This window comes from Colias eurytheme, chromosome 12, assembly GCF_061535395.1.
Source record: "Colias eurytheme isolate Ceu_HAF_F1 chromosome 12, ilColEury1 Martin Lab GWU primary, whole genome shotgun sequence".
Lineage (NCBI taxonomy): Eukaryota > Metazoa > Arthropoda > Insecta > Lepidoptera > Pieridae > Colias > Colias eurytheme.
Window position 1 is genome coordinate 10,818,245 of NC_142991.1, and position 27,701 is coordinate 10,845,945.

The 27,701-nt window shown below is 42.3% G+C and overlaps 5 protein-coding genes across 6 annotated transcripts; 3 read left to right on the forward strand and 2 right to left on the reverse strand.

Moving 5' to 3' along the window:
* The first annotated feature begins 732 nt into the window (after positions 1-732).
* On the forward strand, positions 733-4,344 carry LOC149904249 (oxysterol-binding protein-related protein 11-like). The gene is made up of 5 exons (XM_090108216.1): positions 733-1,056; positions 1,286-1,447; positions 1,934-2,031; positions 2,532-2,610; positions 3,856-4,344. The coding sequence occupies exons 1-5, from the start codon at positions 868-870 to the stop codon at positions 3,967-3,969; spliced, it is 642 nt and encodes a 213-aa protein (XP_089964342.1). The 5' UTR covers positions 733-867; the 3' UTR covers positions 3,970-4,344.
* An 800-nt stretch (positions 4,345-5,144) lies between these two features.
* Positions 5,145-5,805, forward strand: LOC149904250 (cytochrome c oxidase subunit 6B1-like). Its single transcript, XM_090107831.1, has 2 exons — positions 5,145-5,209; positions 5,640-5,805. Exons 1-2 carry the CDS (start codon positions 5,145-5,147, stop codon positions 5,803-5,805), a joined length of 231 nt encoding a protein of 76 aa, XP_089963957.1.
* A 671-nt stretch (positions 5,806-6,476) lies between these two features.
* COX6B (Cytochrome c oxidase subunit 6B) lies at positions 6,477-9,795 on the reverse strand. Its single transcript, XM_090107805.1, has 3 exons — positions 9,660-9,795; positions 7,223-7,306; positions 6,477-6,766 (listed from the first exon to the last, which is right to left on the reverse strand). The coding sequence occupies exons 2-3, from the start codon at positions 7,300-7,302 to the stop codon at positions 6,598-6,600; spliced, it is 249 nt and encodes an 82-aa protein (XP_089963931.1). The 5' UTR covers positions 7,303-7,306; positions 9,660-9,795; the 3' UTR covers positions 6,477-6,597.
* LOC149904252 (uncharacterized) lies at positions 7,327-9,648 on the reverse strand. The gene has a single exon (XM_090107804.1). The coding sequence runs from the start codon at positions 9,373-9,375 to the stop codon at positions 7,477-7,479; it is 1,899 nt and encodes a 632-aa protein (XP_089963930.1). The 5' UTR covers positions 9,376-9,648; the 3' UTR covers positions 7,327-7,476.
* A 227-nt stretch (positions 9,796-10,022) lies between the features above and the next one.
* Positions 10,023-27,642, forward strand: E(z) (histone-lysine N-methyltransferase E(z)). 2 transcript variants are annotated; one of them, XM_090107803.1, is made up of 17 exons: positions 10,023-10,114; positions 10,191-10,308; positions 10,395-10,578; positions 10,969-11,184; positions 11,769-11,917; positions 13,155-13,312; positions 13,713-13,876; positions 15,682-15,782; positions 16,122-16,260; positions 16,759-16,848; positions 17,363-17,490; positions 18,416-18,564; positions 19,792-19,898; positions 20,681-20,843; positions 26,142-26,332; positions 26,763-26,928; positions 27,407-27,642. In XM_090107803.1, the coding sequence occupies exons 2-17, from the start codon at positions 10,234-10,236 to the stop codon at positions 27,465-27,467; spliced, it is 2,241 nt and encodes a 746-aa protein (XP_089963929.1). In that variant the 5' UTR covers positions 10,023-10,114; positions 10,191-10,233; the 3' UTR covers positions 27,468-27,642. The 2 variants fall into 2 exon arrangements, with proteins under 2 accessions (XP_089963929.1, XP_089963928.1); XM_090107802.1 differs by having other exon boundaries at positions 10,038-10,308.
* Positions 27,643-27,701: the final 59 nt, after the last annotated feature.

The window sequence follows — 27,701 nt, forward strand, 5'->3', positions numbered from 1 at the left end:
CAAATAAAAGTTGGCAACCCTAGCCATGCTTGATGCGCGCACGATCGTCAGTAGGATACATCCAGCACCGCGGCCTTGAGCCGACGTACGTCGGGGATTGACCGTGAATAAGACGCTTTACAAGTGCAATGTATGATACATAAAGACATTTTAAGTTTGTAAAATCAGATGTTTTGCGCGAAGTGACAGTAGTACCCACCTCAACGCTTCGCTTATGAGGCGTGCAATATAATAGGATACGAAAAATTGACCTTGATTTATTTTACCTAGGAGAACGCTGTGAGAACGTTCATCAACTGCATAGCAAAATTGACAATCAATCCATCTTGTTTCTGTACCTATTTCCTTTCCTAAAGCGGGTGATCCACTGGCGAGCCGACGAGCCGACGGTTTAGATCGTTCATTGGCGGTTTAGACCTTTGGCTCGCAAGTTGGTTAGCGTACCAGCGGTTTTGCTCGCCAGTGGATCACCCGCTTAAGTTCTAGGACTACTGCAATGTGACTGCTTCGTGACTGCAATAAATTATGTTTTTACTTTTCTGTGGCAAAAAAATATTGTACACGTGTACACAGTGTTGTACTAGGTCTGTGTACACCTCGTGTACACAGTCGTACAATATAATTTATAATCCACACGCACTCCTGTCGTAATCTGTGATTATTGACACCAAGTAACTAGTTACTATATATAATCTGTGATTGACACCTTAGATTGACACTTAAAATATGTCAGTTGAGTTATAGACAGCTGTTGTTTCTATTTTTCATTATTGTTCACTTCAGAATTTGCTTATTTTTTGCGGCTATTTATGACTTTAGTTTCGATATTTTAATCTAAATAATGCAGTAATACTCCATTGAATTAAAATGATCAAAGCGGCATCGTGTTTGGGTTCGCACCGGCCCTTATCGGGACAATTATGCAAATATACAAATGTGGTAAAGGGCTGGCAACAGAGGTGGTTCACGGTTGATCCAGAAACCGGAGTACTATCATATTATCTATTTGATGGGCCTGGAGACACTGTTCAGCCTGGACAACCTGCACGAGGAGAAGTGAGTGTTTTTTTGTTATTTACAAAAACTATAAAAATTTAATTTTCACAAAAACTACGCATTTTCGTTGGAAAAGAAAAGCAGTTTGTTAAGAAAATCCACTACCAGCTATCGATTAAACAGCACAGAATAATGAAATTCGGGGACATCGAATCAAATATTTAACCGGAAATAATCCAACCTTTAATAGACAAGTAATAAGGATTATAATGTAACTAAAAAATTCCAGGCACATCTAGCGGGCGCAGTTATATGTCCAAGCGATGAAGACTCCAAGACGTTCACAATTAACTGTGCGTCTGGTGATATGCTGAAACTGAGAGCCACTGATGCAAGAGCACGTCAAGAGTGGGTGAACGGTTTGAGGGCAATCGCTGAAGTCCATACTAAGGTGTGTATTAAGTTCTATATGACTGTATTATATGCAGGTATTTCTTTGCAATAAGGTAGATTCATTTTAATTATACTTTTATTTTATTTTCAACAGAATAATAAGCTTTTATTATTTGTTAATAATATTGTAAATCGAATGAGTAAAATCAGTATGTACTTAATGACATATTGCTCACAGATAAAACAAAGAAATTCATGGAATATTCTTCATATTCCTATCATTCATATTATTGCATACTTTAGTCACAGTCACAAACAAGTAGCGGGTACAACTTGGGGTAGAGTGGCCATAGAAAGGCCCGAATGGAAGAGATTGGAGGAGGCCTTTGCCAATTGGTAAACGGACACGCAAAAACGGAAAAAAACCTACCAAATATATAATATACACATGTCATCAAAAGTCTGATCAAAGGCTAATAATAAAAAAAAACTTAGTCGCAGTAAAATCTGTAATGTTTTATGTATAAAACCTAAATTTTCACAGGCAATGGGAGCAAACCCACCCCTCCAACCTAGAGAGCAACTTGCTGTACATGATGCTATGGCTTCTGCTAGACAACAGCTACAAACTACTGAATTAAGGTATGTTATGGTGTTTTTTTTTATTATTGGTATGTTTTTTCAAATTTTAAAATAAGCTATGATCAACTGGTGAAAAAAAATTTTATTGATATCTTCTGTATTGAATATAATATCTCGATATTTATGAATAAATTAGGCAAATTTCCATTGTAGAAAGAAGAAAACGTAGACTTGTCTGAATGGAACAAACAAGTGAAAGATACCAATAAGATTACATAGAGTATTAATAAATAGATATGTCATCAATTGAATAATCACTACATAGTATAAAACAAAGTTGCTTTCTCTGTCCCTATATCCCTATGTCCCTTTGTATGCTTAAATCTTTAAAACTACGCAACGGATTTTGATGCGGTTTTTTTTAATAGATTGAGTGATTCAAGAGGAAGGTTTTAGTATATAATTTATTAGGTTTTAGACAAAGCGGGCGAAGCCGCGGGCGGTACTTAGTACTTTATAAACTATGACATTTAAAAAAAATGTGTTTTTTATGTTTTCAGTGATGCAGCCCTAGCAAGATGCATTGAGTCATCTGATTCACCTTTCCCTCACACAGATCCAGACTTATTACTTCTTAAGGTAAACTTTTTTTATTATTAAGCTATTGCATAGCTTCTATCGCGGGCCTTGAGCGCGGGGACCGAATCCAGAAATTTAGTAACGAAAGCCTCACGCTCCCCACTCCGACGGGCACGGAGGTGTGGCTTGAAGGCATAGCATGCAATAGCTTTAAAGGGCTGATAGACGTACGAGTAAGTACGCGAACTTGTGGCTCGACGACCTTTTTCGCTCGTGTGTCACCCCAAGTACGCGTACTTAAAAACCGTCGAGTAAGTTCGTTGACGATCCAACATGTTTGAAATTTTACTCGTAGCCCGCCTTCGCTCGCACGTCTGTCACCGCCGCGAGCCGCGAGCCTAGCCTGTCTAGCTATAATAGGTGTTACTAAGTGCAAAAGTTCATCATATAATGGCTCAGGCATCCTTAAATTATTACGAAAGTCTTCCTTCTACATCGTAGCTCCTTCACCAAATTTACGTGGGATAAACGCTCTCTTTTTGTAAGCCAGTTTTTCACCCACTTTTTCTAATTTCGTCTTCTTCTTTTAGTTTTATGAAAATAATTTAATATAATTAATATGAATGAATATAATATAATTGAATATTGGCGAAGGTATCTTTGAATCACGCCAAGGAAGTTTCACTCCTGACGCGTGGGCTCGGCGCACAAAGTACCCTCAAAATATAATGGTAAAAACGAAAATATCCTTCAATTTTTTAACATTTATTTTGTTAGAATGCTATTTACTTAAAAATAAGTGCTGGTTATTAAATTAAAAATGTCTATATTTAATTCCTGAATAACATAAAATTCCCTCTGTTGATGACATAGAGACATTCGATATCGGTGACACGCGAGAAGCTACTGACCAAGCTCTACGTGTGTCACCGACGTCGAGCCGAGTAAGTACGCGAACTTTAAAACCGCGATTTTAAAGTTCGTACGTCTATCAGCCCTTTTACAGCGGCAGTCCCCGAGTGCCACACGTCTTTTTTTTCTATTAGCACAGAATAAATTTGTTTTTAGTAATATAATATGTTAGAAGAGTTTTATTATAGATTAGTTAAAGTTTCCTTAGACATAGTTTATATCATAATATTTTTTCTTGATGGTATTTGCTTGAAAACAATAAAATTGTACCTACTATTAATTTTTTAAACATGTGCATGCTCATACACAATTTCAAAGGCAGATCATGTATTGAAACCAAATTTCATCAACATGCTTAAGAAAAGTAATTTATTATTTAATTTTTTGTTACAGGCAACATCAGCAGCAAGCATGCAATGTCTCTTACAATGTCTAGGCATCTTACTTCGCCAACAGCAATACGCCACAGCTACTATTAAGAATTCCAACAATGATAATAATCACTAATTATAATTTCTCTAACTTATCAAAAATACACTAAGTATGTCTATTTGAGTTGTACACAAATTATGAAATGTACTTTTTTTACATATGATGTAAATATTTTTCCAATATAATTTATCATTAAAATATTAATATAATATAGTCATAGTTCTTATTTATTGTAAATACTTCGGTGTTCAAATACTTTACATATATGAAAAAAATCGTAGAATATATGTATATTTCGGAAATCAATCCATATGATGATTTACAAAAATTTACTTGAGGCTTAGAAAAAATTACTTTGCACTTTTATAGCAGATATAATTAATATCTGAGAAAACACAACGCACCTATTAGAGCGGGCGTACACGGGCGGCTCGAGTAGTTAACGGCTGAGCGACGCGTGCACGGACTGCTCGAGCGGTCGATCGTTGACTGCGCTATAAACCGCACAGTTGACGGCTTGTAGAGGTCGCGACGGCTCGAGCAGTCCGTGTACGGCAGCGAATGAATGTCCATAGTTCACCGCGCGGTCGCGGCTTCAAGCCATCGGTCTCAACTGCTTGAAACGGTCCGTGTACGGCTGCCCTTAGTTAAATACGTATGTAAAACCTTTAACTTGTCTATAAAATGGTAGTAGATACATTTTATGATTGACTTTATGATTAATAAAGATTTTTTTCATAAAAATATGTTTATTAAACCCCGAGATCCTACGAATATTAATAACATTTTATCCCAATATCTTTAATTTCATTCCTGAAACTCGAGTACGAATTCTATCGTCAAAGCATTCTAGATTATCGTCATCGAGTTCTTTTTACACACGGTAGGGGCGCTTGTCAAATTCCAATACAAATGCTGAATGCTCTCATACTACTTGCTCTGTGATGCTCTCAATGAAGATATTATTGCTTATATGAATAATTTGACTAACAAACCTCCCTTGAAGAGACGAAAAATTACCACAGAAAATTACAAACTATTCCTTGTATAAAACGTGTATAAAAACTATTTTATCTACTTTTTATTCAGCAACTGCAGTAAAACTGGCACAATATAAATTCTAACAATAGAGTAAATTTTTATAACATTTTGTTTCAAATTTTGGACATGAGCGATATTGAATCAAGTAATTTTACATAATTTCTACTTAGATATCGCTTTATAAATTATAGAAATCAAAATTTATCAAAATGTGTGATCAAGAATTTAGAACGCTTCGAATCGATCCTAGATATCCTTTTCAAAATCAAACCAGGTAAGTACCTATGCCAATAATATAGGTACCTAAGTAACTTACTTAGAATATTTTTATGAAGGTTTTAAGCTTATTAAGATTTTAAATAGGTATTGTTTCGAAGTACAAATACGTACGATAATTGAAAAAAATATAAGTACCTAGGTAACTAGTTACCTAGGTAATTAATTTTATATCCGTAATATAATAACAAAAAATCGGTCAAAAGGTGGGATAAAAACCGACGTCGATAATCGATTTCAATAAAAAAAATACCTACGATAAGTTAACACTTAGCTACTTTACTTACAAATGCTCTAAGATTATACCCGTTCTTTTTCTGTCCATAAAATTTTCTAATGAAGTCAAATAAAGCTGATTATTATAATTTCAAAATAATTTACTATTTATTTAACATTGACTACATTAATTAATAAATACATTGTTACAGAGCCTGCTACGATAATTACTGCGATTACTACAAATGTACACGACTTCTTGGAGATGTCGATGATTGTAAAATTTTCAAGCGATATTTCGAAACAATCTGTCCCAATTTTTGGATTGAACACTGGGATGAATTGCGCGGGAAAGGAGCTTTCCCTGGCCCTATTTGAAAAGCTTTTGATGATTTGAAATAAACATTTGAAAATATGTATTGTGTGCCTATTTATTTATTTTGAATAGTTATAAACTTATAAGACATGTCTATTCCTACGCATCTTCATGTGTACTAGGTACTTGAAATTGAGATAGAGAACACTGCAGCTGGATTTTATCCCTGTTCAACTTGGGCGAAACCGGGAAGAGCGTTATGTAATTTAACCTGCAATTTCCCACGGTATTACTTTATGCCTGCAATGCAGTGAATCGATTGGTACTGCATTGGCTTTGTTCAAGTGTACAAATTACCTAATTCACCTAGCTAGGCTGGAAATAGAGAGTAACTTAGGCACAGACAGGCTACTTTTTGTCACAGTTAATCGTGGTTTAAACTGTGGTTAAAACTAAAATGAAACTTTCGAATGGGTGCATTTGAAAATCAAAATTTATATTTCTGATAGATGGCGCTTTAATAAAAATGTGATATGTATGACGGAAGGTATGACGTGTTTAATTTCTGATTGTGATTAATGATTATTGATTACTATTAATTAACTCCGCAAATTAGCTCAATAAAAAATGCAGATTGCTTTCAGGATCAACATTTCATTAATTTATATCTTTTTTCTTTTTACACAACTATTTAAATTTATACAGCGAAACTACTCAAAATCAAAACACCATAAACCATTAAAACAACGTTTAATAAAACACACAGGTGTACTCTGACCATTTAATACTACATCACGAGCCAACCTAATGGGGAATTAAATAAAGTTAACATAATATACTAGGCGATCGAAAGCTTAGATTCTTCCTGCGAAGGTGCCTTCCTCACGTTGTGTGTCCCATTTGTCGACCCATTCATTGGGGCACAGGGATTTGTAGACGCGTTTGAAGTAGTTGCATGGCTCGTAGCTTTCGCCGCGTACCTTCTGGCAACGGTGGAAGTCTATATAGCTTTGGTAGCAGTGCCTGGAACATTTTAATCGTGGATTTTATATTTGTATTACAAACAAGGGAATAAATAATATCCTATAAGGATTTTTTTTAAATGTTAGTTTGATATTATAATTTATAAGTAACAATAAAAAGTGGCAAAAATCATCCCAATTGTAACCACAATAGCTGTTAAATGACATATTTTAAGTTTAACATATGATTCTTACATTATACCTAGTATAAATAAAGATCTACTATTATAAGCATAACCAAACATTTTTTTAATTTATTTTTAATTATTGTCATTAATTGTTATTAGAAATAAGAACATGTATTATCTGACTATTAAAATATGTACAATTATTAGTGTAATTATAGTCAGACTAAATCAAAGAAACTATGTATTTTGTAGGCTGCTTCCAAACTGCAGGGCAGTGTTGACATCCTGTAGTCACCATTTGCAGATAATAAATAATTAAAAAACTTTACCTTGTTTGGTTTGTGTTAGGAAAACGTGGGTCGAAAGGTGCTGTTTTGATGTCAGCGGCAGTTTTGATCATTTCAGGCATATTGCTGTAATGAAAAAGAGTGAATAGTCATACTCATTATATTTTATTAAGGTTTCTTTTTTACATCAAAGAAATCACGCCGATGAAAGTTACAATTAATGCAAATGACAATAGAAAAAATAACAATTACAATGTTATGCAAGTAATAATAATTATATTCTTAAATAGAAAGAACTATTTGACGAGAGGTCTCGTTTTCCGCTCTTCTTCACAAGATGTCTCTCTATATTTCTTCACTTCTTGCATGTAAAGAGACCATGCATCTTTAGGTGTATTGTCTACTGTTTGCTCGTCAATTGCTTTTGCTTTTTTCACTAATCCAGTCTTTAGAACTCTTCCACCACGCCTCTTTCCTATGAAAGGAAGTGCAGGTTTCTTAATTTCTACTTTTTTAACTTCTTCCACTTTCTTTGTTTCTTCCTGCATTTTTTTGAACATTTCTAAAAAGCTTCCATCATTTTTGATTGGAATTGGCAATGGTGGCTTATTAATTTTCGAATTGGAGGGTCCCACAGCAAATTGGTCAGGTGGGGGAAGTAATTCGGCAAAATTGGGACCTTCTACTTCTGGAGGGTCGCCATACTCTATGTCATCAACTTTAGTAGATTCAACAGCTCCTGGAGGAGGTTTTATTTCTTTAGTTGGAGTCTTCGCAGCTCTTCTTTGTTCCTGCTTACTTCTGTGCAGTTTCCAATAACGTTTCCGATCTGCTACTGTGAATTGTCCACGTCGTTCATCTTCGCTCGGGGTTTTAGTACCACTCCTGCTTCTGGAATGAGAACTATGTGACCTTGATCGTGATTTTCTGGATCTGCTTCTACTACGTCTGCTTTTAGTGACGGACCTTCGACGTGACTTCGATCGACTTTTATTCCTACGACGATCCCTAGATCGACTTCTACTGCGGGAACTGTCTTTAGACAGACTTTTACGTTTGGAACGTTTCTTTGATCTTGATCTCGCGCGCTTTGGAGAAACATACGATTCACTCGAACTGGACGACGACCGGCGCCGTGACTTTGTACGTGATCGCTCTTTCGGTTTCGGCGTGATAGACCGCGAGGATCTCGACTTCGATCTAGATGAACTTCTTGCGTAACAACGCGGTGGCGTTATAGAACTATCTCTGTGTTTTTTAGGCGTCACACATTTATGTTCCTTGTTCTTCTTCCTCGGTGGTGTCACTGATGCCCTCTCAACTTTAATGCGCGGTTTTGGCGAGGGTGATTTTGTGACGCGTCTTGGTGGTGTATAGTCTCTTTGCTTCCTATCTTTGCCTTTTCTTTCTTTGCTTGTTGTCCTGACTTTACCCTTTGGAATTGGAGATTTGCTTTTGGATCTATGCCTTTTGGTTTTTCCTCGAGGTGATACACTTCTTGATCTCCTTGCACTACTCCCTGAACTTGAATGATTGGAAGAATGTGATGATTTTCTTTTCATAGGTGGAGTCATTGATCTGTCACTCCCACTCTTACTCCTATAAGATTTTTTTGACGCATATGATTCAGATGAAACTGATCGTCTTTTTTCCTTGGCTGGAGATCTTGAATATGATTTTGATTTCGATCTTGAAGAAGATCTGTCACTTGGTGTATATTTACGCTTAGATTTAGACCTACTCTTTGAATGACTGCGATGTCTTTCATAGCTACTTTGCCGTTTCCTAGTATACTCCCTATCGCGTCTATCATATGGAGAAACACTTCTAGACTTGGAACGATGAGAATGTCTTCTACGATCATTGTCTCGATTATCGACCGAAGATTGGGGTCGCTCATGAGACTTAGGATAATCATAGCCACTTGGATATTGTGTATGATAATTAGCTCTAGTAGCATCATAATAACCATCTGCCCCTTGATAGTAGGCGGAAGAATCGTAACTATAACCATATTGTGAGGCACCGTAGGCTTGGTAGTCGTACTGGGGCGGGTACTGACTGTAGCTGACCCCAGTCCATGGATCTGTGGTGGGCATGGGCGCAGCAAGCGGCGGGCGCGGCGGGGCGTAGTCCCCCTCGGCGCCGGGCGGCCCGCCGTCCCACGCACCCGCCTCGTTGCGATACGAGGTCATACTTATACAAGCCTCTTCGCATAACCTGCGGCAGTTTGTAGGATACGCACACACCTACAAACAGAACAACTTTTCGGTGTAGACAACAACTCTACATTCCGAGCTCGAGATCGCTCACGTATCAATCATTATTTATGTTTCGTTGTTAAATATTTTATGACGAGGAACAACAAATTACGTAATGTAATTTGTAGCCGTAATGAAGGTAATGATTTGATTTAGCATGCGTTACAACAAAAGCATGTAAAAATGAATATAACATATACCTGGTTAGATATGCTCACCTTTTTGGTAGTTAATTTATTTTCCAATAAAGATTAACCGAGAGAAAATGGCAGCGAACACATTCGCTTCACATAAGATAATAGACAATAGAAGACTGGTAGATTATAAAATTAAAGAGAAAAAAAATCTATTTTTTAAAACCACAGACAATTTTTGTTGTTTAATTATTGTTTATTATATTCAAATAATGAGTTCGCTTGCATTAAAAAATTAATTATGTAATATCATTCATCTTCTTAGCAGCATAACTGAATAAATAAACATAATATCTTATTTTTTTCAAAAAGCCCTAGAACCCCTGACATTGTTTTTTAACTTCTAAAATCATTGTCAACTGTCAATTATTGTCATCTGTGCAGTAGCTGTCATAAAGTTGCGGATGATTTTCGCCTTTCGGCGTCTCCGCACTTCCAAGTTGCATGTATTTTGTAAATTGTAAAACAAAAAAGTGAATAGCTTTGTAGAAAGAACAATCTAAATAGTAAAGTTCAATGTATTAACTTCTTTAAAAATCATATATTTAATTGAACAGGTTACGGCGTTCTTGTTGAACGTCGCTAACAATATTGATCTATGAGTAAATCAAAAGTTTCGGCAGAATGGAAGAAAAGAGTCAAATCAGAGTATATGCGCCTCCGACAAGTAAAGGTATGTTTAAATTATACAATATAAAGCATTATTAATAACATTTGCATGACACATGTGGAAGATAATTAATTTTCTTTGTTACAAAGCGTTTCAAACGCGCCGACGAGGTAAAAGTCGCTTGGGCGCGAAATTTAAGGATCATGTCTGAGGCGGTTGAGAATCGGGAAAATGAAACTTCTGAAGGCGGTAGACGGCCCTATTGGCCAGCACCTGGGCCGAGCTCAAGCCACGAAAGTCTTATGAAAAGAGCAGAAGTTACTTCCACTGATTGTAAGAGAACAACTTTATTATGTATATGTATTTAAATAATGTATTGTAAACTGAAATAAATTTATACTTATACTCAATTAAAATATTGTATCATACTGGTTTAAAGGAAAATGTATTAATCCATCAGGCCCCGGAATCACAGACACAATAGAAAATCTATTGTGTCGCGGTCGGATCTGGCCGTTCGGGGCTCAATGGGTTAATAAAAATGAATGTATCCCTGCAAGATTTATTAATAAAAATTTGGTAATTGAAAACTAAAACCTCTTCAAAACAGACTTTCAAGTTTAAAACTTCAAAACTTTTTAATTTTTCTACACTAAATAATTACCATAAAAGACAAAGCTTAGTAATTAAATAATCAATTCCATTATTTACCATGTTCCATAGCTTCAGGAGTGGTTACAATGCAGCAAGTACCAATCCGCATCATAAACTCGGTGAACCCGATCCCCACGATGTACACTTGGGCGCCCACACAGAAGAACTTCATGGTGGAAGACGAGACCGTTCTGCACAATATACCGTACATGGGCGATGAGGTGCTCGACCAGGACGGCACGTTTATTGAAGAGCTGATTAAGAACTACGATGGGAAGGTGCATGGTATGTCTGACAAATTATGTACTAAATAATGAAAATATGCTATTAGTGATTGAGTGGAATTTTATGGAAACTAAACAACTGATTATCATGTTTAAATGTTTGCTGTGTTTTTTTTTTTGTTAGTTTATTTTTTCCTCTGTATAAATATTTTATTAAGCTATTGCATAGCTTCTATCGCAGGCCTTGAGCGCGGGGACCGAATCCAGAAATTGCTTAACGAAAAACCTCACGCTCCCCACTCCGACGGGCTCGGAGGTGTGGCTTGAAGGCATAGCATGCAATAGCTTTACCGCGGCAGTCCCAGAGTGCCACACGTCTTTACTATTTTTATCAAATGCCTTTTCCATTCCATAAAACTGAATCTAATAACAGTCATAACGAAGATTAGTTACTGAAGTGGCTAACAGTATCATTTGATGTCTTTTCTGTAGCAAGTACGAAGTTAAAAATATTTTTATCTGAACACTGCCTTTGTAAGGCATGGTAGTTAAAAAATACATAACTATAAAAAGGATAGCTATTAGCGGAATACTTTTCGCATTTAAAATCTTGTTAGAAATAAAATAATATTTTATTAATTCCAGGTGACAAAGAAGGTGGCTTTATAGATGACCAGCTGTTTGTCGACTTGGTTCATGCGCTGATGAGCTTCCAGACCAAGGATGAAGTTGCTGAGGAAAGAACGAGACGGGAGTCTCGCAACTCTAAGGAAGATAAGGATAAAGATAAGGATGTAAGTACAGTAAAAGCTCTTTATTCGCGGGCAATAGGTTCCGTAAATGTGCTGCGAATAGAAATACCGTGAATATGGAATGGTAATTCGTATGGGGTTATAGGGGATACGTTCCTAGGTGACGACAACAAAAAGCAAATACATAAAGAAATCAGTTTTATTGAAATTTTTTACCATACATATTTATTAATTACCATTTAATTAGGTATTATCTACAGGTTTAGGCAATGGCTTGGCACTATTTATTCGTTTTTTAGTCGATATTATGAATTCGTAGTTGTAGTTCAGGTGTTTACTAAAGATAACGATCGATTTTTATTTAGGTAAATACATATATGTATGTACCGATGTACCGATTTGATCCGCGAATAAATAATTTTGGGCCGCGAATATAGGAATAAGGTCGCATTTTTTCCATCCGCGAATAGTGAAACGCAAATTAAGGAGCTTTGATTGTATTATTATTATTAGATAAACTCAAGTAGGTATATGTCAGTCACATGCACAAAAGTTTTGTATTCATGTAAACTTGCAAGTTTATGGATTGTCTGTGAGTATGAAGCTCTGAAACGCTTGATTTGGATTTTATTGTTTCATTTTTTTTAATCAAAAGTTATTTTTCAAGATATTTTGCTATGTTTTATGGAATTGTCGACCAAAATTTGAAGCTTTACTTAATTTTAGTAGCATAACATAAAGGCCTTATAATCTATACTAATATTATAAAGCTGAAGAGTTTGTTTGTTTGTTTGAACGCGCTAATCTTGGGAACTACTGGTCCGATTTGAAAAATTCTTTAGGTGTTAGATAGCCCATTTATCGAGGAAGGTTATCTAATATATCTAATATATATTATAGAGGCGAAAGATTGTAAGGATGTATGGATGTATGGATGTATGGATGTATGGATGTCTGTTACTATTTCACGTAAAAATAGAAGGGTATAAAAATAAAAAAGAGGGTAACTTGTATTAACACATAGGATAGTTTTTATCCCGGAAATCCCACGGGAACGGGAACTATGCGGGTTTTCCTTTGCAAACGCGGGCGAAGCCGCGGGCGGAAATCTAGTAGGCTATATATCATCAAGCTACGACCAACAGGAGTGGAGCCGGGGGGGTGAAACCGCGCGGAGCAGCTAGTATTTTATATAATAGTCTATATATTTTAAAATGTTTACTTGTTTATTGTTTTCATATTCAACAATATTTATAATGAAACAATTTCCAACTCACAGAAAGATTCCGAAAAGGAAACAAAAGATAAGGACAAAGAGGAAAACAAGGACGCAGAGAAAAAGATAATAAATGAGAAGCAGTTTCCTATCTTTACAATCTTTCAAGCTATAAGCTCACAGTTTCCGGACAAAGGCACTGCGCAGGAACTGAGGGAGAAGTAAGTTTTAAGCTATTGCATAGCTTCTATCGCGGGCCTTGAGCGCGAGGACCGAATCGAGAAATTCGGTAACGAAAAAAACCTCACGCTCCTCACTCCGACGGACACGGAGGTGTGGCTTGAAGGCATGCTATGCATTACCGCGGCCGCGGCAGTCCCCAAGTGCCACACGTCTTTTTTTTATACATATATTGCTTCATTTTATTTGATTTGTCAAACATTTAATTTACATCATCATTATTATGGATAGAAAAGAAAGTTAAATATTGAGATAAAATTAGATAACTTAGGAATAATTGAATAACATAAATTGAACATTACGTGTGTACTCTAGTACACGCATACATTTTTTTTTAAAAACAACTATTTTTTTATCTGCTATAATTATCACGTTTAACAGGTACATAGAGCTGACATCTCGAAGCGACCCCAACGCCTTACCGCCCGAGTGCACGCCCAACATCGACGGACCACTCGCTGAGTCTGTCTCCCGCGACCAGACCATGCATTCCTTCCACACACTGTTCTGCCGTCGCTGCTTCAAGTACGACTGCTTCCTGCACCGTAAGTACACGCCAGACAACTTACACAGCACCAGACTGTATCGACAACAGACCATGCATTTCTTCCACACACTGTTCTGCCGTCGCTGCTTCAAGTACGACTGCTTCCTGCACCGTAAGTACATTGTACATACCCGCCAGACCACTCATACAGCGCACCAGACCGTACCAATACCAGACCTTACAGAAACAAGACATTACATTCTTTCTACACGTTCATTCTTTCTACAACAACAACTGCTTCCTGCACCGTGTGTTACACACTCACCAGACCACTCACCAGACCATTCACACAGCTTGCCAGACTGCACAGACACCAGACTATCCACTCGCTACACATGCTGCAACTGTTGTGCCGTACAAGCATTGAGATTTGAGATATACATATGGAGACGACACCGCCTACATCACTTATGTTCCGCTCAACATACGCCATATGGCGTAACTGCACGCTCATTTTTTATTTGTTTTTAAGTGAAACGCATCAAATATGCCTTCGTGTGTGTTACGATATTGCACAAATAATACAGAAAAGTGCAAAGGAATAACTTTTATCGGTAAGTACCTAACTAGATAATAATTTTTAAAACTTAGTTAGAGCAAAAAAATGGCGCACAGATTTTGTTCGTGGTGTCTCCTCCATACGTAGTAATATTATCTCAATGCGTACAAGTGAGTTATTTCAGGTGAAAAATCATGAACTATGTGAAGCCATAAACCTATTTAAATTATGTTTTTTTAAGTTGTAAATTGAAGAAAACATTACTACTTTTCAAATCTAAAGCGAATTATTCATGCTAATTGAGGTAACACTTACAGGGAATATAATTAGTCAGAATCAGAATTTAAATATTATTTATTGATTATACGATCCAATATTCCTGAACTTAAGTGATAATGATTACAGTTTGTGTGGAAGGATTTTATTATGTTCTTACTTGTTTGTAAAAGTGTATTTTTATGCTTATTTATCTGTTAAAAAATAATATACCGGCCGAATTGATAACCTCCTCCTTTTTTTGAAGTCGGTTAAAAAAGAAGAGGTTTGGCACAGTGTCACTTTTATAAAAAAAATTTAATTACTATAATAGTAAGATTTATATGAATGTTCTTACAATAAAGAAGTTTATAGTTAATTGTGTCTATTTTTTTTATTATTATCAAGATAATTAATATAAAAAGTAAAAATACGTAGTATATGTAATTGTTATAAATATCTTTAAGTTTTCTATAAAAAGGCCTTACGATGTTATTATTCTGTTTGGCTGACAGGAAGTCAGACAACAGGTAAGGCCATGCCAATATCTTGTTCGCCTAACCCATACTTGAGTTTGCTATCATCTCCATTTTATATTTATTTTATATGTTTTTTGTTTTATAATATCTGTTTATTTATGTGTAAAATTCTGAGTATAGATATGTATAAAATGTGTATATAAAATGACAATTGGCCAAATAACTTCAAAGGTTCTAAAATTGTTTCCAGCCCAAACTTCGACTAGTAGAATTTAGGTATGAATTGGTTCTTAAATTTAAGGAAGAAAAAAATTCGCAAAATATCAATTTTATCTTGTATTTTTTTCTAAATTGGCTATTTAAAATCTCCTTATATACGTAAATACATATAAATATCGTATTTATTTATTAAATGTGTATGTAGATATAAATTAACTAATCATACTTTATTTTTTTCCCTCTCATTTAACATTTATTATTCTAGTTTTTGATTTATGTGCGAATTTTTATTTGATGCTTCATGTGTGTTTATTTTTAATGTATTTTTGTTAAATTTATAATGAAATTCAGGTCTGCAGGCTTGCCACCCTCGTCCTAATTTGTCGAAACGAAGGGGACCAGACTTGAAACCCTTCTCGGAGCCATGTGGACCTAACTGTTATATGTTGTTGGTAAGAAACTGAAAATAAAATGTTTTTATGCTGAGAGATTTAATTTTTTCAAAGAAAATTACAAATAGTTCGAATTTCTGACGCTCTTTTGGAGATAGGAAATTCCTAATTATTAGAAATTTCAGCCACAAAGAATTTTAATGATATTTCTTTCAATAAATAGATTGAATCCTTTAAAGAAAGTAAAAGTTTTTAACTCGTTTAAAATTCAATGTGGCCTAAACAGGTAAAAGAAAGTGAAGAATAACAGCATTATTTGCACTAATTTATGAATATTTAACTTTTTTATTATACAAATATAAATAGTTATTTAAATATAAATGGTAAAATTAAATATAGGATGGTATGCGCGAAAAGCTAGCTCGTGAGAAAGCTCTAGGAGAAGCGGGGGATGCGGAAGCTGATAAATCTAAAGCATTAGATTCCCCGAACGACGCGTCTTCTGAAGATAGCAATGATTCTAATAGATTCCAAAAAGGTAATATTTTTATTACTATTTATTATTCAAAAATTTGGACTAATTTTACTAAAAAAATTGGCTTGCTCTGTCAAAAAATGCAGATATTGGACAAATATATTAATAGTGGCTATGCTTTAATTTGTTTGTGACTTTAGGCAATGGCTACACGTAGCTGACATTTTATCCTTTAAAGAGGGCAAAGTGTAGCGGCTTTATATATTTTGGAGAGCAAAATTAAACAACTGATTGACAACCTTTATATTGCAGCCAATTACCAACTAAAGTACAAATGACAATACATATTAATGTTACATAATATATAACCCAATAAGTAAAGTGTAATGTGCTGACGGCACACAAAATATTGACAATATTCAAATTCTAATTCAAAATTTATTTATTTTTCACAAAATTTTTACAAACTTTTACATAATAATATGTAATTGTTTACGAAATAAAACTCATATAATCAAAATATTCTTCAAATTTAAACAAAATTGAAATTAATTTTTGCAGGTGGTAACAGCAACTCGAGCAACAGTAACAGCACGTGGGCGAACAAACAAAATGGCGACCAAGCTACCGAACCAGCTTATAATGCTCTTGGTGAGTTATAATAATTGTGTTTTTACAAGTAACATTCAATTGTTAAGTGATACATTGTCGTTTTCAGCGTATGTCGTTATTTCACTAGAAACTAGAAAAAAATCTTAGATACTATCAAATTATATATTTTATTTTTTTATAGTAATTACTATAAAAAAGACTGCCGCGGTAAAGCTATTGCATGCTATGCCTTCAAGCCCCACCTCCGCCCGTCGGAGTGGGGAGTGTGAGGTTTTTCGTTACGGAATTTCTGGATTCGGTCCCCGCGCTCATGGCCCGCGATAGAAGCTATGCAATAGCTTAAAAATAACTATAAATGTCAAGGACGAGTAGGATTCGTGACACTTAGGGTTCCGTACACGGTACAAATAAACTAAAGGCCAAAAGAAATTGGTTACCCATCCACTTTATGGGACATAATATTTCTTAAGAAAAAAAAAAACATTCCAAAGAGTGATGTTTCTTTGGCGATGAATCGTTTTTTGTAGTTTTTAAAACTTATTTTTCTCTACAGGTCTAACACTAGATACAGACGCAGAATGGACGGGCTCAGACCAATCCCTGTTCCGAGCTTTACACAAAGTTTTCGCTAACAATTACTGTGCGATTGCGCAAGTAATGCTGTCCAAGACTTGTCAGCAGGTAAGGAACTCGAATTTTTTGTATAGATATAATTGTATAAATATTTCGGGACAATTTTCACACACGGTACGATCTGATCCCATACTAAGCTTTTCGCTTGTGTTATGGAAACCAGATGGCTGATAAACATACATATATATAATTTTAAATAAATATTTATATACATAGATAATTAACACCCAGACACAAAGCAAACATCTATGTTCATCACACAAATATTTGCCCCGGGTGGGAATCGAACCCACAACCTCTGGCTTGGAAGGCAGGGCCACTACCAACCAAGCCAACTGGTCATCATAATAAATGCATACTCACAATAATCGAAAGTGATTGAGTATTTCCGCATTGTACTTATTTTATTATGAAAATACATGGAAAATGGTTTCAAAACATTAAAGATTCTAGTCAATATGTTGGCGAATCTCTTCTTTTAATAACGTTATTACTAAAAGAGAATATCTGTTATTATTCCAATCATGGGACAGTATGATTCGATTTAGATGTATTGTATGTTGATTTATTGTAATTAAAAAATTTCAACAAATGCTGAAGTCAAAGATATGTTTGTTTTTGCTTGTACCTTGTGATATTATTGTGAGTTTCGTTTCTACACTAACCAAACAGAAATTTTTATTTATTTTTGAAGTGAAAACTTCTTTATCGGGGTTGGACAAAACTTTAGTGTAACATTTTTGCGTTACGCCGTACGCGTGACATTTTTGCGTTACGCCATACTCGTGACATTTTTAAGGTCATAAAGAAGTTTCACTTCTTACGTGTGTACTCTAGTACACGAATACATTTTTTAGTTTATTTTTTCGTTTTTGTATGTCCTGTCTCCTTATTTTCGGTTCATTATTTTGTACCGTGTACTTCACATCGATCTTCCTTCACGCCACATGGATATCTTCCCACCCCGTGGCAGGTGTACCGTCACCTGCTGGTGTCGGGGGGCGAAGCGCGCGGGGCGGAGGCCGAGCGCACGCCGCCGCGCAAGAAGAAGAAGAAGCACCGCCTGTGGTCCGTGCACTGCCGCAAGGTGCAGCTCAAGAAGGACTCCGCTTCGCACCACGTGTGAGTATACACTATAAAGCAAATAACATGCTGTATGGTCCTTCGAGCCGGATTTATCGCTACAGAATTGCAGAATTTTTTTTAGTACTTTTTCCTAGATATTTAACGATGGAATAAATCAAAACACATTAATTACCTGTATCATAAAAATTAAAATTAACGAATTTACAAATGCGTTTTTGCCATTCGCTTCATCACTAGACGAAACTTGTATACGAATATCATCGCAAACCACTGTTCATATATTCGCAAGTAGTTAATTCGTGATCGCCATTCCTGCTTTTTGATTTCGTCAGAATAACCGCTGTTTATGTGAATAGTGAATACGCTAATCTCAAGGCGAATAGCGAGCCAGGGCCTTTAGACAAACGTACGTAACGCCATGGAATAGAAACTGCTAACGCTCATTATTGACATAAGCTCATGACATTTTGGTAATGGTTCGGTCACACTACCAACGACGCAGACGACCACGACCAAAATTCCAATCTTGCCGAAATTTGTTCAAAATCAATATTAAAATCTCCCGTCATTCTAGTACTCGGAAATAAAAAATTTCGAGGTCAATTAATAAAAAAATAGGGTTTTTTGCGATTTTCGCCGAGACGGTAAGTTTATCATACAATCACCTGAACCAAAATTGTAGATCATCTAATTATCTATAAAAAAGGTTAAATACATTTTTTTCTAGGAGCCACCGTTTCTATGAAAAACCTGTTTGTTTATCCATTGATCTCAAAAAAATTTTTTCCAAACACCAATACGACAGGAAATTCTTAAATTTCATTTTTAATTGTGTTCTGCACAATTTTATTTAATTGCGACTGGATGAAAATTTTGTTAGTGGTCGTCGTTGTCGTTTGTAGGGTAAGCGAATCATTAGACAAAACATCATACGCTTATGTCAATTTCTATCGATAGCGTATTCTATTCCTTGGCGTTTTGACGTTCGTCTCGGCGCTCTGTTTACATATGCATGTTCGTTATTCGCATCGCTATTCGCACGAGCGAATGTTTTAAGCCACCAAAATTACTGTTAATTGTCAAGTTCATTTCGACAAAGGTACCAGCTGAGTGGCATCCTTTTTTGGCGGCTACAACCACACATAAATTTGATTTTATTACTTTTTATAATGCTGTTGTTGTGTGTTTGAATAAATGTTTTCTTTCTTTTGTATCAAAGTAAATAACCTTAATTTAACTATGTATAAACATTATCTTCCCCAGGTACAACTACACGCCGTGCGAGCACCCGAACCAGCCGTGCGACAACCTGTGCCCGTGCGTGCAGTCGCAGAACTTCTGCGAGAAGTTCTGTCAGTGTAGCAGCGATTGTGAGTATATGCTCTGATAAAATAATATTTGATTAAAGTGACGTTTTTTTATTAATTTAATTCTTTATTGCACATACAGAAGTAATAGAGACACATGAAGAACATAGAATAAGACAAAAATATGTACAATGCTGGCCTTATCGCTAGGTAGCAATCTCTTTCAGGTTACCGTATGTGGAAAAATGATTTTATTTGCTACATTGAAGTGTTTGGTATGTTAAATTTTGTAAAACCAAGTTATGGTAGCTTTGTTTGAGAAATTAAAATGTTTTCTATGTTAAATATTGTAAAATCAAGTCAATTAGTCGTTTGTGTATACAAGAAAGGAGAGAGGTCCTAGTCGAGAACCTTGAGGGATACCTGGTTACTGAATACCGTAGAAGTGTATAGTGGCTGACTTAAAAAAATGTTTTAATTGAAATTTATTATGAAGATGCGATTCTCACCATCTGTCATGAAACTGTGTACGCGTGTAGTGTAATTTTTCCATACGAAAGTCTCGATCAATTATGTCGAACGCCTTGGAGAAATCTGGATTAATAGTATGGATTTTATTTCCAGTTTTTGAATGATTTTGAAGTATTGAAGTATTTCATAAGGTATGAAGTGGTCGATCGATTCTTTTTACCATAGTAGAAATTATCTGTCCGAAAAGAATCGCATTTCGCGTGGAAGAAGAAAGTCGGAAGTTTATCTAATTATAACTAGTTTAAATGGATTATTTTATTCTTGTTTTTTTATTTCATTACTAAAGGTACTTTCGCTCTCTTCTCTGTCGGTAGGCCAGAACCGTTTCCCGGGGTGCCGCTGCAAGGCGCAGTGCAACACGAAGCAGTGCCCGTGCTACCTCGGCGTGCGCGAGTGCGACCCCGACCTGTGCAGCGCGTGCGGGGCCGACGCGCCGCCCGCGCCGCGCGCCTGCTGCCGCAACGTGTCCGTGCAGAGGTGCCCGTGCTACCAGCAGTGCCCGTGCTACCAGCAGTGCCCGTGCTACCGACCTGTGCAGCGCGTGCGGGGCCGACGCGCCGCCCGCGCCGCGCGCCTGCTGCCGCAACGTGTCCGTGCAGAGGTGCCCGTGCTACCAGCAGTGCCCGTGCTACCAGCAGTGCCCGTGCTACCGACCTGTGCAGCGCGTGCGGGGCCGACGCGCCGCCCGCGCCGCGCGCCTGCTGCCGCAACGTGTCCGTGCAGAGGTGCCCGTGCTACCAGCAGTGCCCGTGCTACCAGCAGTGCCCGTGCTACCAGCAGTGCCCGTGCTACCGACCTGTGCAGCGCGTGCGGGGCCGACGCGCCGCCCGCGCCGCGCGCCTGCTGCCGCAACGTGTCCGTGCAGAGGTGCCCGTGCTACCAGCAGTGCCCGTGCTACCAGCAGTGCCCGTGCTACCAGCAGTGCCCGTGCTACCGACCTGTGCAGCGCGTGCGGGGCCGACGCGCCGCCCGCGCCGCGCGCCTGCTGCCGCAACGTGTCCGTGCAGAGGTGCCCGTGCTACCAGCAGTGCCCGTGCTACCAGCAGTGCCCGTGCTACCAGCAGTGCCCGTGCTACCGACCTGTGCAGCGCGTGCGGGGCCGACGCGCCGCCCGCGCCGCGCGCCTGCTGCCGCAACGTGTCCGTGCAGAGGTGCCCGTGCTACCAGCAGTGCCCGTGCTACCAGCAGTGCCCGTGCTACCAGCAGTGCCCGTGCTACCGACCTGTGCAGCGCGTGCGGGGCCGACGCGCCGCCCGCGCCGCGCGCCTGCTGCCGCAACGTGTCCGTGCAGAGGTGCCCGTGCTACCAGCAGTGCCCGTGCTACCAGCAGTGCCCGTGCTACCAGCAGTGCCCGTGCTACCGACCTGTGCAGCGCGTGCGGGGCCGACGCGCCGCCCGCGCCGCGCGCCTGCTGCCGCAACGTGTCCGTGCAGAGGTGCCCGTGCTACCAGCAGTGCCCGTGCTACCAGCAGTGCCCGTGCTACCAGCAGTGCCCGTGCTACCAGCAGTGCCCGTGCTACCAGCAGTGCCCGTGCTACCGACCTGTGCAGCGCGTGCGGGGCCGACGCGCCGCCCGCGCCGCGCGCCTGCTGCCGCAACGTGTCCGTGCAGAGGTGCCCGTGCTACCAGCAGTGCCCGTGCTACCAGCAGTGCCCGTGCTACCGACCTGTGCAGCGCGTGCGGGGCCGACGCGCCGCCCGCGCCGCGCGCCTGCTGCCGCAACGTGTCCGTGCAGAGGTGCCCGTGCTACCAGCAGTGCCCGTGCTACCGACCTGTGCAGCGCGTGCGGGGCCGACGCGCCGCCCGCGCCGCGCGCCTGCTGCCGCAACGTGTCCGTGCAGAGGTGCCCGTGCTACCAGCAGTGCCCGTGCTACCAGCAGTGCCCGTGCTACCGACCTGTGCAGCGCGTGCGGGGCCGACGCGCCGCCCGCGCCGCGCGCCTGCTGCCGCAACGTGTCCGTGCAGAGGTGCCCGTGCTACCAGCAGTGCCCGTGCTACCAGCAGTGCCCGTGCTACCAGCAGTGCCCGTGCTACCGACCTGTGCAGCGCGTGCGGGGCCGACGCGCCGCCCGCGCCGCGCGCCTGCTGCCGCAACGTGTCCGTGCAGAGGTGCCCGTGCTACCAGCAGTGCCCGTGCTACCAGCAGTGCCCGTGCTACCAGCAGTGCCCGTGCTACCAGCAGTGCCCGTGCTACCAGCAGTGCCCGTGCTACCAGCAGTGCCCGTGCTACCGACCTGTGCAGCGCGTGCGGGGCCGACGCGCCGCCCGCGCCGCGCGCCTGCTGCCGCAACGTGTCCGTGCAGAGGTGCCCGTGCTACCAGCAGTGCCCGTGCTACCAGCAGTGCCCGTGCTACCAGCAGTGCCCGTGCTACCGACCTGTGCAGCGCGTGCGGGGCCGACGCGCCGCCCGCGCCGCGCGCCTGCTGCCGCAACGTGTCCGTGCAGAGGTGCCCGTGCTACCAGCAGTGCCCGTGCTACCAGCAGTGCCCGTGCTACCGACCTGTGCAGCGCGTGCGGGGCCGACGCGCCGCCCGCGCCGCGCGCCTGCTGCCGCAACGTGTCCGTGCAGAGGTGCCCGTGCTACCAGCAGTGCCCGTGCTACCAGCAGTGCCCGTGCTACCAGCAGTGCCCGTGCTACCGACCTGTGCAGCGCGTGCGGGGCCGACGCGCCGCCCGCGCCGCGCGCCTGCTGCCGCAACGTGTCCGTGCAGAGGTGCCCGTGCTACCAGCAGTGCCCGTGCTACCAGCAGTGCCCGTGCTACCAGCAGTGCCCGTGCTACCGACCTGTGCAGCGCGTGCGGGGCCGACGCGCCGCCCGCGCCGCGCGCCTGCTGCCGCAACGTGTCCGTGCAGAGGTGCCCGTGCTACCAGCAGTGCCCGTGCTACCAGCAGTGCCCGTGCTACCAGCAGTGCCCGTGCTACCAGCAGTGCCCGTGCTACCAGCAGTGCCCGTGCTACCGACCTGTGCAGCGCGTGCGGGGCCGACGCGCCGCCCGCGCCGCGCGCCTGCTGCCGCAACGTGTCCGTGCAGAGGTGCCCGTGCTACCAGCAGTGCCCGTGCTACCAGCAGTGCCCGTGCTACCGACCTGTGCAGCGCGTGCGGGGCCGACGCGCCGCCCGCGCCGCGCGCCTGCTGCCGCAACGTGTCCGTGCAGAGGTGCCCGTGCTACCAGCAGTGCCCGTGCTACCGACCTGTGCAGCGCGTGCGGGGCCGACGCGCCGCCCGCGCCGCGCGCCTGCTGCCGCAACGTGTCCGTGCAGAGGTGCCCGTGCTACCAGCAGTGCCCGTGCTACCAGCAGTGCCCGTGCTACCGACCTGTGCAGCGCGTGCGGGGCCGACGCGCCGCCCGCGCCGCGCGCCTGCTGCCGCAACGTGTCCGTGCAGAGGTGCCCGTGCTACCAGCAGTGCCCGTGCTACCAGCAGTGCCCGTGCTACCAGCAGTGCCCGTGCTACCGACCTGTGCAGCGCGTGCGGGGCCGACGCGCCGCCCGCGCCGCGCGCCTGCTGCCGCAACGTGTCCGTGCAGAGGTGCCCGTGCTACCAGCAGTGCCCGTGCTACCAGCAGTGCCCGTGCTACCAGCAGTGCCCGTGCTACCAGCAGTGCCCGTGCTACCAGCAGTGCCCGTGCTACCAGCAGTGCCCGTGCTACCGACCTGTGCAGCGCGTGCGGGGCCGACGCGCCGCCCGCGCCGCGCGCCTGCTGCCGCAACGTGTCCGTGCAGAGGTGCCCGTGCTACCAGCAGTGCCCGTGCTACCAGCAGTGCCCGTGCTACCGACCTGTGCAGCGCGTGCGGGGCCGACGCGCCGCCCGCGCCGCGCGCCTGCTGCCGCAACGTGTCCGTGCAGAGGTGCCCGTGCTACCAGCAGTGCCCGTGCTACCAGCAGTGCCCGTGCTACCGACCTGTGCAGCGCGTGCGGGGCCGACGCGCCGCCCGCGCCGCGCGCCTGCTGCCGCAACGTGTCCGTGCAGAGGTGCCCGTGCTACCAGCAGTGCCCGTGCTACCAGCAGTGCCCGTGCTACCAGCAGTGCCCGTGCTACCGACCTGTGCAGCGCGTGCGGGGCCGACGCGCCGCCCGCGCCGCGCGCCTGCTGCCGCAACGTGTCCGTGCAGAGGTGCCCGTGCTACCAGCAGTGCCCGTGCTACCAGCAGTGCCCGTGCTACCAGCAGTGCCCGTGCTACCGACCTGTGCAGCGCGTGCGGGGCCGACGCGCCGCCCGCGCCGCGCGCCTGCTGCCGCAACGTGTCCGTGCAGAGGTGCCCGTGCTACCAGCAGTGCCCGTGCTACCAGCAGTGCCCGTGCTACCGACCTGTGCAGCGCGTGCGGGGCCGACGCGCCGCCCGCGCCGCGCGCCTGCTGCCGCAACGTGTCCGTGCAGAGGTGCCCGTGCTACCAGCAGTGCCCGTGCTACCAGCAGTGCCCGTGCTACCAGCAGTGCCCGTGCTACCGACCTGTGCAGCGCGTGCGGGGCCGACGCGCCGCCCGCGCCGCGCGCCTGCTGCCGCAACGTGTCCGTGCAGAGGTGCCCGTGCTACCAGCAGTGCCCGTGCTACCAGCAGTGCCCGTGCTACCAGCAGTGCCCGTGCTACCAGCAGTGCCCGTGCTACCAGCAGTGCCCGTGCTACCAGCAGTGCCCGTGCTACCAGCAGTGCCCGTGCTACCGACCTGTGCAGCGCGTGCGGGGCCGACGCGCCGCCCGCGCCGCGCGCCTGCTGCCGCAACGTGTCCGTGCAGAGGTGCCCGTGCTACCAGCAGTGCCCGTGCTACCAGCAGTGCCCGTGCTACCAGCAGTGCCCGTGCTACCAGCAGTGCCCGTGCTACCAGCAGTGCCCGTGCTACCGACCTGTGCAGCGCGTGCGGGGCCGACGCGCCGCCCGCGCCGCGCGCCTGCTGCCGCAACGTGTCCGTGCAGAGGTGCCCGTGCTACCAGCAGTGCCCGTGCTACCAGCAGTGCCCGTGCTACCGACCTGTGCAGCGCGTGCGGGGCCGACGCGCCGCCCGCGCCGCGCGCCTGCTGCCGCAACGTGTCCGTGCAGAGGTGCCCGTGCTACCAGCAGTGCCCGTGCTACCAGCAGTGCCCGTGCTACCAGCAGTGCCCGTGCTACCGACCTGTGCAGCGCGTGCGGGGCCGACGCGCCGCCCGCGCCGCGCGCCTGCTGCCGCAACGTGTCCGTGCAGAGGTGCCCGTGCTACCAGCAGTGCCCGTGCTACCAGCAGTGCCCGTGCTACCGACCTGTGCAGCGCGTGCTACCGACCACCACAAGGAACTTCCTTAACTAAAAACGCATCTACCAACCAGGATGCGAGCAGCATACGGAAATTCCAGAAACGCATATACCAACCAGTATGCAAACATGTAGGAATTTCTAGATAAAAACGCATCGAACCAGTATGCAGGGATGCCAGGATAAAAGCTCATCAAATAAAAAAAAAGACGACACAGACGTATTATATATGTTATGACATCACGAGTCTATGGGAGCAGTGCTGAGCGACGTTACCAGCAATTAATTAAACCCCATATTTTAATTTATGACGCCCTACTACCCTACATTCACGTTTAACAAATTCCAGTTTAATTTATGACGCCACACGTTATAAGGATCTGCACAAACAACTTTTGAGAGACGTTGCCGGCTAGTTATTTTATGCCCCATATTTACACTAATACACTAAGATTTCTAATCTAGTCAATCTGTATCACATTACACAAATGAGTTATGTGTTATAACGTCCCTATAACACAATTTCACACGCAATATTTGTGTGCCCAGGGGTCTACACAAGCACCTACTACTGGCGCCGAGCGACGTTGCCGGTTGGGGCATCTTCCTCAAAGAAGCTGCGCATAAGAACGAGTTCATCTCGGAATACTGCGGGGAGATTATATCGCAAGATGAGGCGGATAGACGTGGGAAAGTGTACGACAAGTATATGTGCTCGTTCCTGTTCAATCTTAATAATGGTGAGTATTAATATTATAAGAAAAAAATGTTAAAAAAAATACAGTGATTAATAAAATGGTGGAAAGCAGCATTCTTTGATTCGGACACTTTTCTAGTTTTAAACGATGCTTACTTACAGCTTGACTGTTAAAAATTACCTGTAATACTTGTCTATGGCCATTTATTCAGATGTTAAATAACTAACGTAATATAATTTAAATAAGCTACCAGTTATCTATTACTCGCTTTCAGCCCGCGTTTTCAACTAAAAACCCGCATAGTTCCCTTTCCCGTGGGATTTCCGCACAAACTTTCGCATTTATAATATTAGTAGGATAACACATTTAATTTTGTAATATTCGTTACGTCTTTACATTTAATCGTGGCTGAAAACAGACACATAAAAACTAAAATTAATATTTTTTATTATTTGTTTTTTTGTCACCCCAGATTTCGTGGTAGACGCGACTCGCAAAGGCAACAAGATTCGCTTCGCAAACCATTCTATCAACCCGAATTGTTACGCGAAGGTCATGATGGTGAACGGAGACCATCGCATTGGGATCTTCGCGAAACGAGCCATACAACCTGGGGAGGAACTGTTCTTTGATTACAGGTAATAATAATGATAAAAGTTTCAAAAACTACAAAAAAAAATGTTGTGTAGTTTTATGAAACCACGGTAAAAGTGAAACTTAAGCACAAAATTATCGTATTTGTACGATAATTATCGTACGGTTTCGAACACTGCTTTATACCTACTCGGCAGCCGACCGTCACGCGACATGCGCTACACAGACCAAAAAGTTTGAGACGATGTAATAAAAGTTTCACTTTAAAAAATGCTTTAGACAGACAAACTCATGAAATTATTGTATTGTCCCGGTCTTCAAAGTTTAAATTAATTTTATCCGCTTAAAGTCAAAACCGACTCTACAGGAGTCGGTTATATACAAACATACAGGTGAAGCTTATAAGAGCGTGGTAAAATGGCAGAATTAAACAGATTCTAAGAGATCTTTTAATAGGACAGGCAAAACTTGATTGATTGAATAGTTTAGACCTTCTATAAAAAAAAAAAAAAATTATTTCAGATATGGACCAACAGAGCAACTCAAGTTCGTCGGCATCGAACGAGAAATGGAATTCTTATGATTTGCTTCAAATATTTAAGTTTTACTGTTTTTAAAAGTTACTTTTAAGTTTTAATGTTAAACATTATTCATTGAATGTTATTTTTTTACAATATTAATAATCAAGCGTAATCAATCTTAACAATACGACATGTTCAACTAGTTGATACTTTATTTGTGAATAAAGTTTTGACACGATGTATTTTGGTTTTTTATTTCCCTCTTTTTTCCTCAAACTTATCTTTAAGTATCTTTA

Coding starts and splice junctions, on each gene's coding strand:
- LOC149904249 (XM_090108216.1), top strand. CDS start 868: ATGATCAAAGCGGCATCGTGTTTGGGTTCGCACCGGCCCTTATCGGGA. Junction 1,448..1,933: donor TCGCTGAAGTCCATACTAAG/GTGTGTATTAAG, acceptor AAATTTTCACAG/GCAATGGGAGCAAACCCACC. Junction 2,032..2,531: donor CTACAAACTACTGAATTAAG/GTATGTTATGGT, acceptor TTATGTTTTCAG/TGATGCAGCCCTAGCAAGAT.
- LOC149904250 (XM_090107831.1), top strand. CDS start 5,145: ATGTGTGATCAAGAATTTAGAACGCTTCGAATCGATCCTAGATATCCT. Junction 5,210..5,639: donor CCTTTTCAAAATCAAACCAG/GTAAGTACCTAT, acceptor ACATTGTTACAG/AGCCTGCTACGATAATTACT.
- COX6B (XM_090107805.1), bottom strand. CDS start 7,302: ATGCCTGAAATGATCAAAACTGCCGCTGACATCAAAACAGCACCTTTC. Junction 6,767..7,222: donor CCTAACACAAACCAAACAAG/GTAAAGTTTTTT, acceptor AAAATGTTCCAG/GCACTGCTACCAAAGCTATA.
- LOC149904252 (XM_090107804.1), bottom strand. CDS start 9,375: ATGACCTCGTATCGCAACGAGGCGGGTGCGTGGGACGGCGGGCCGCCC.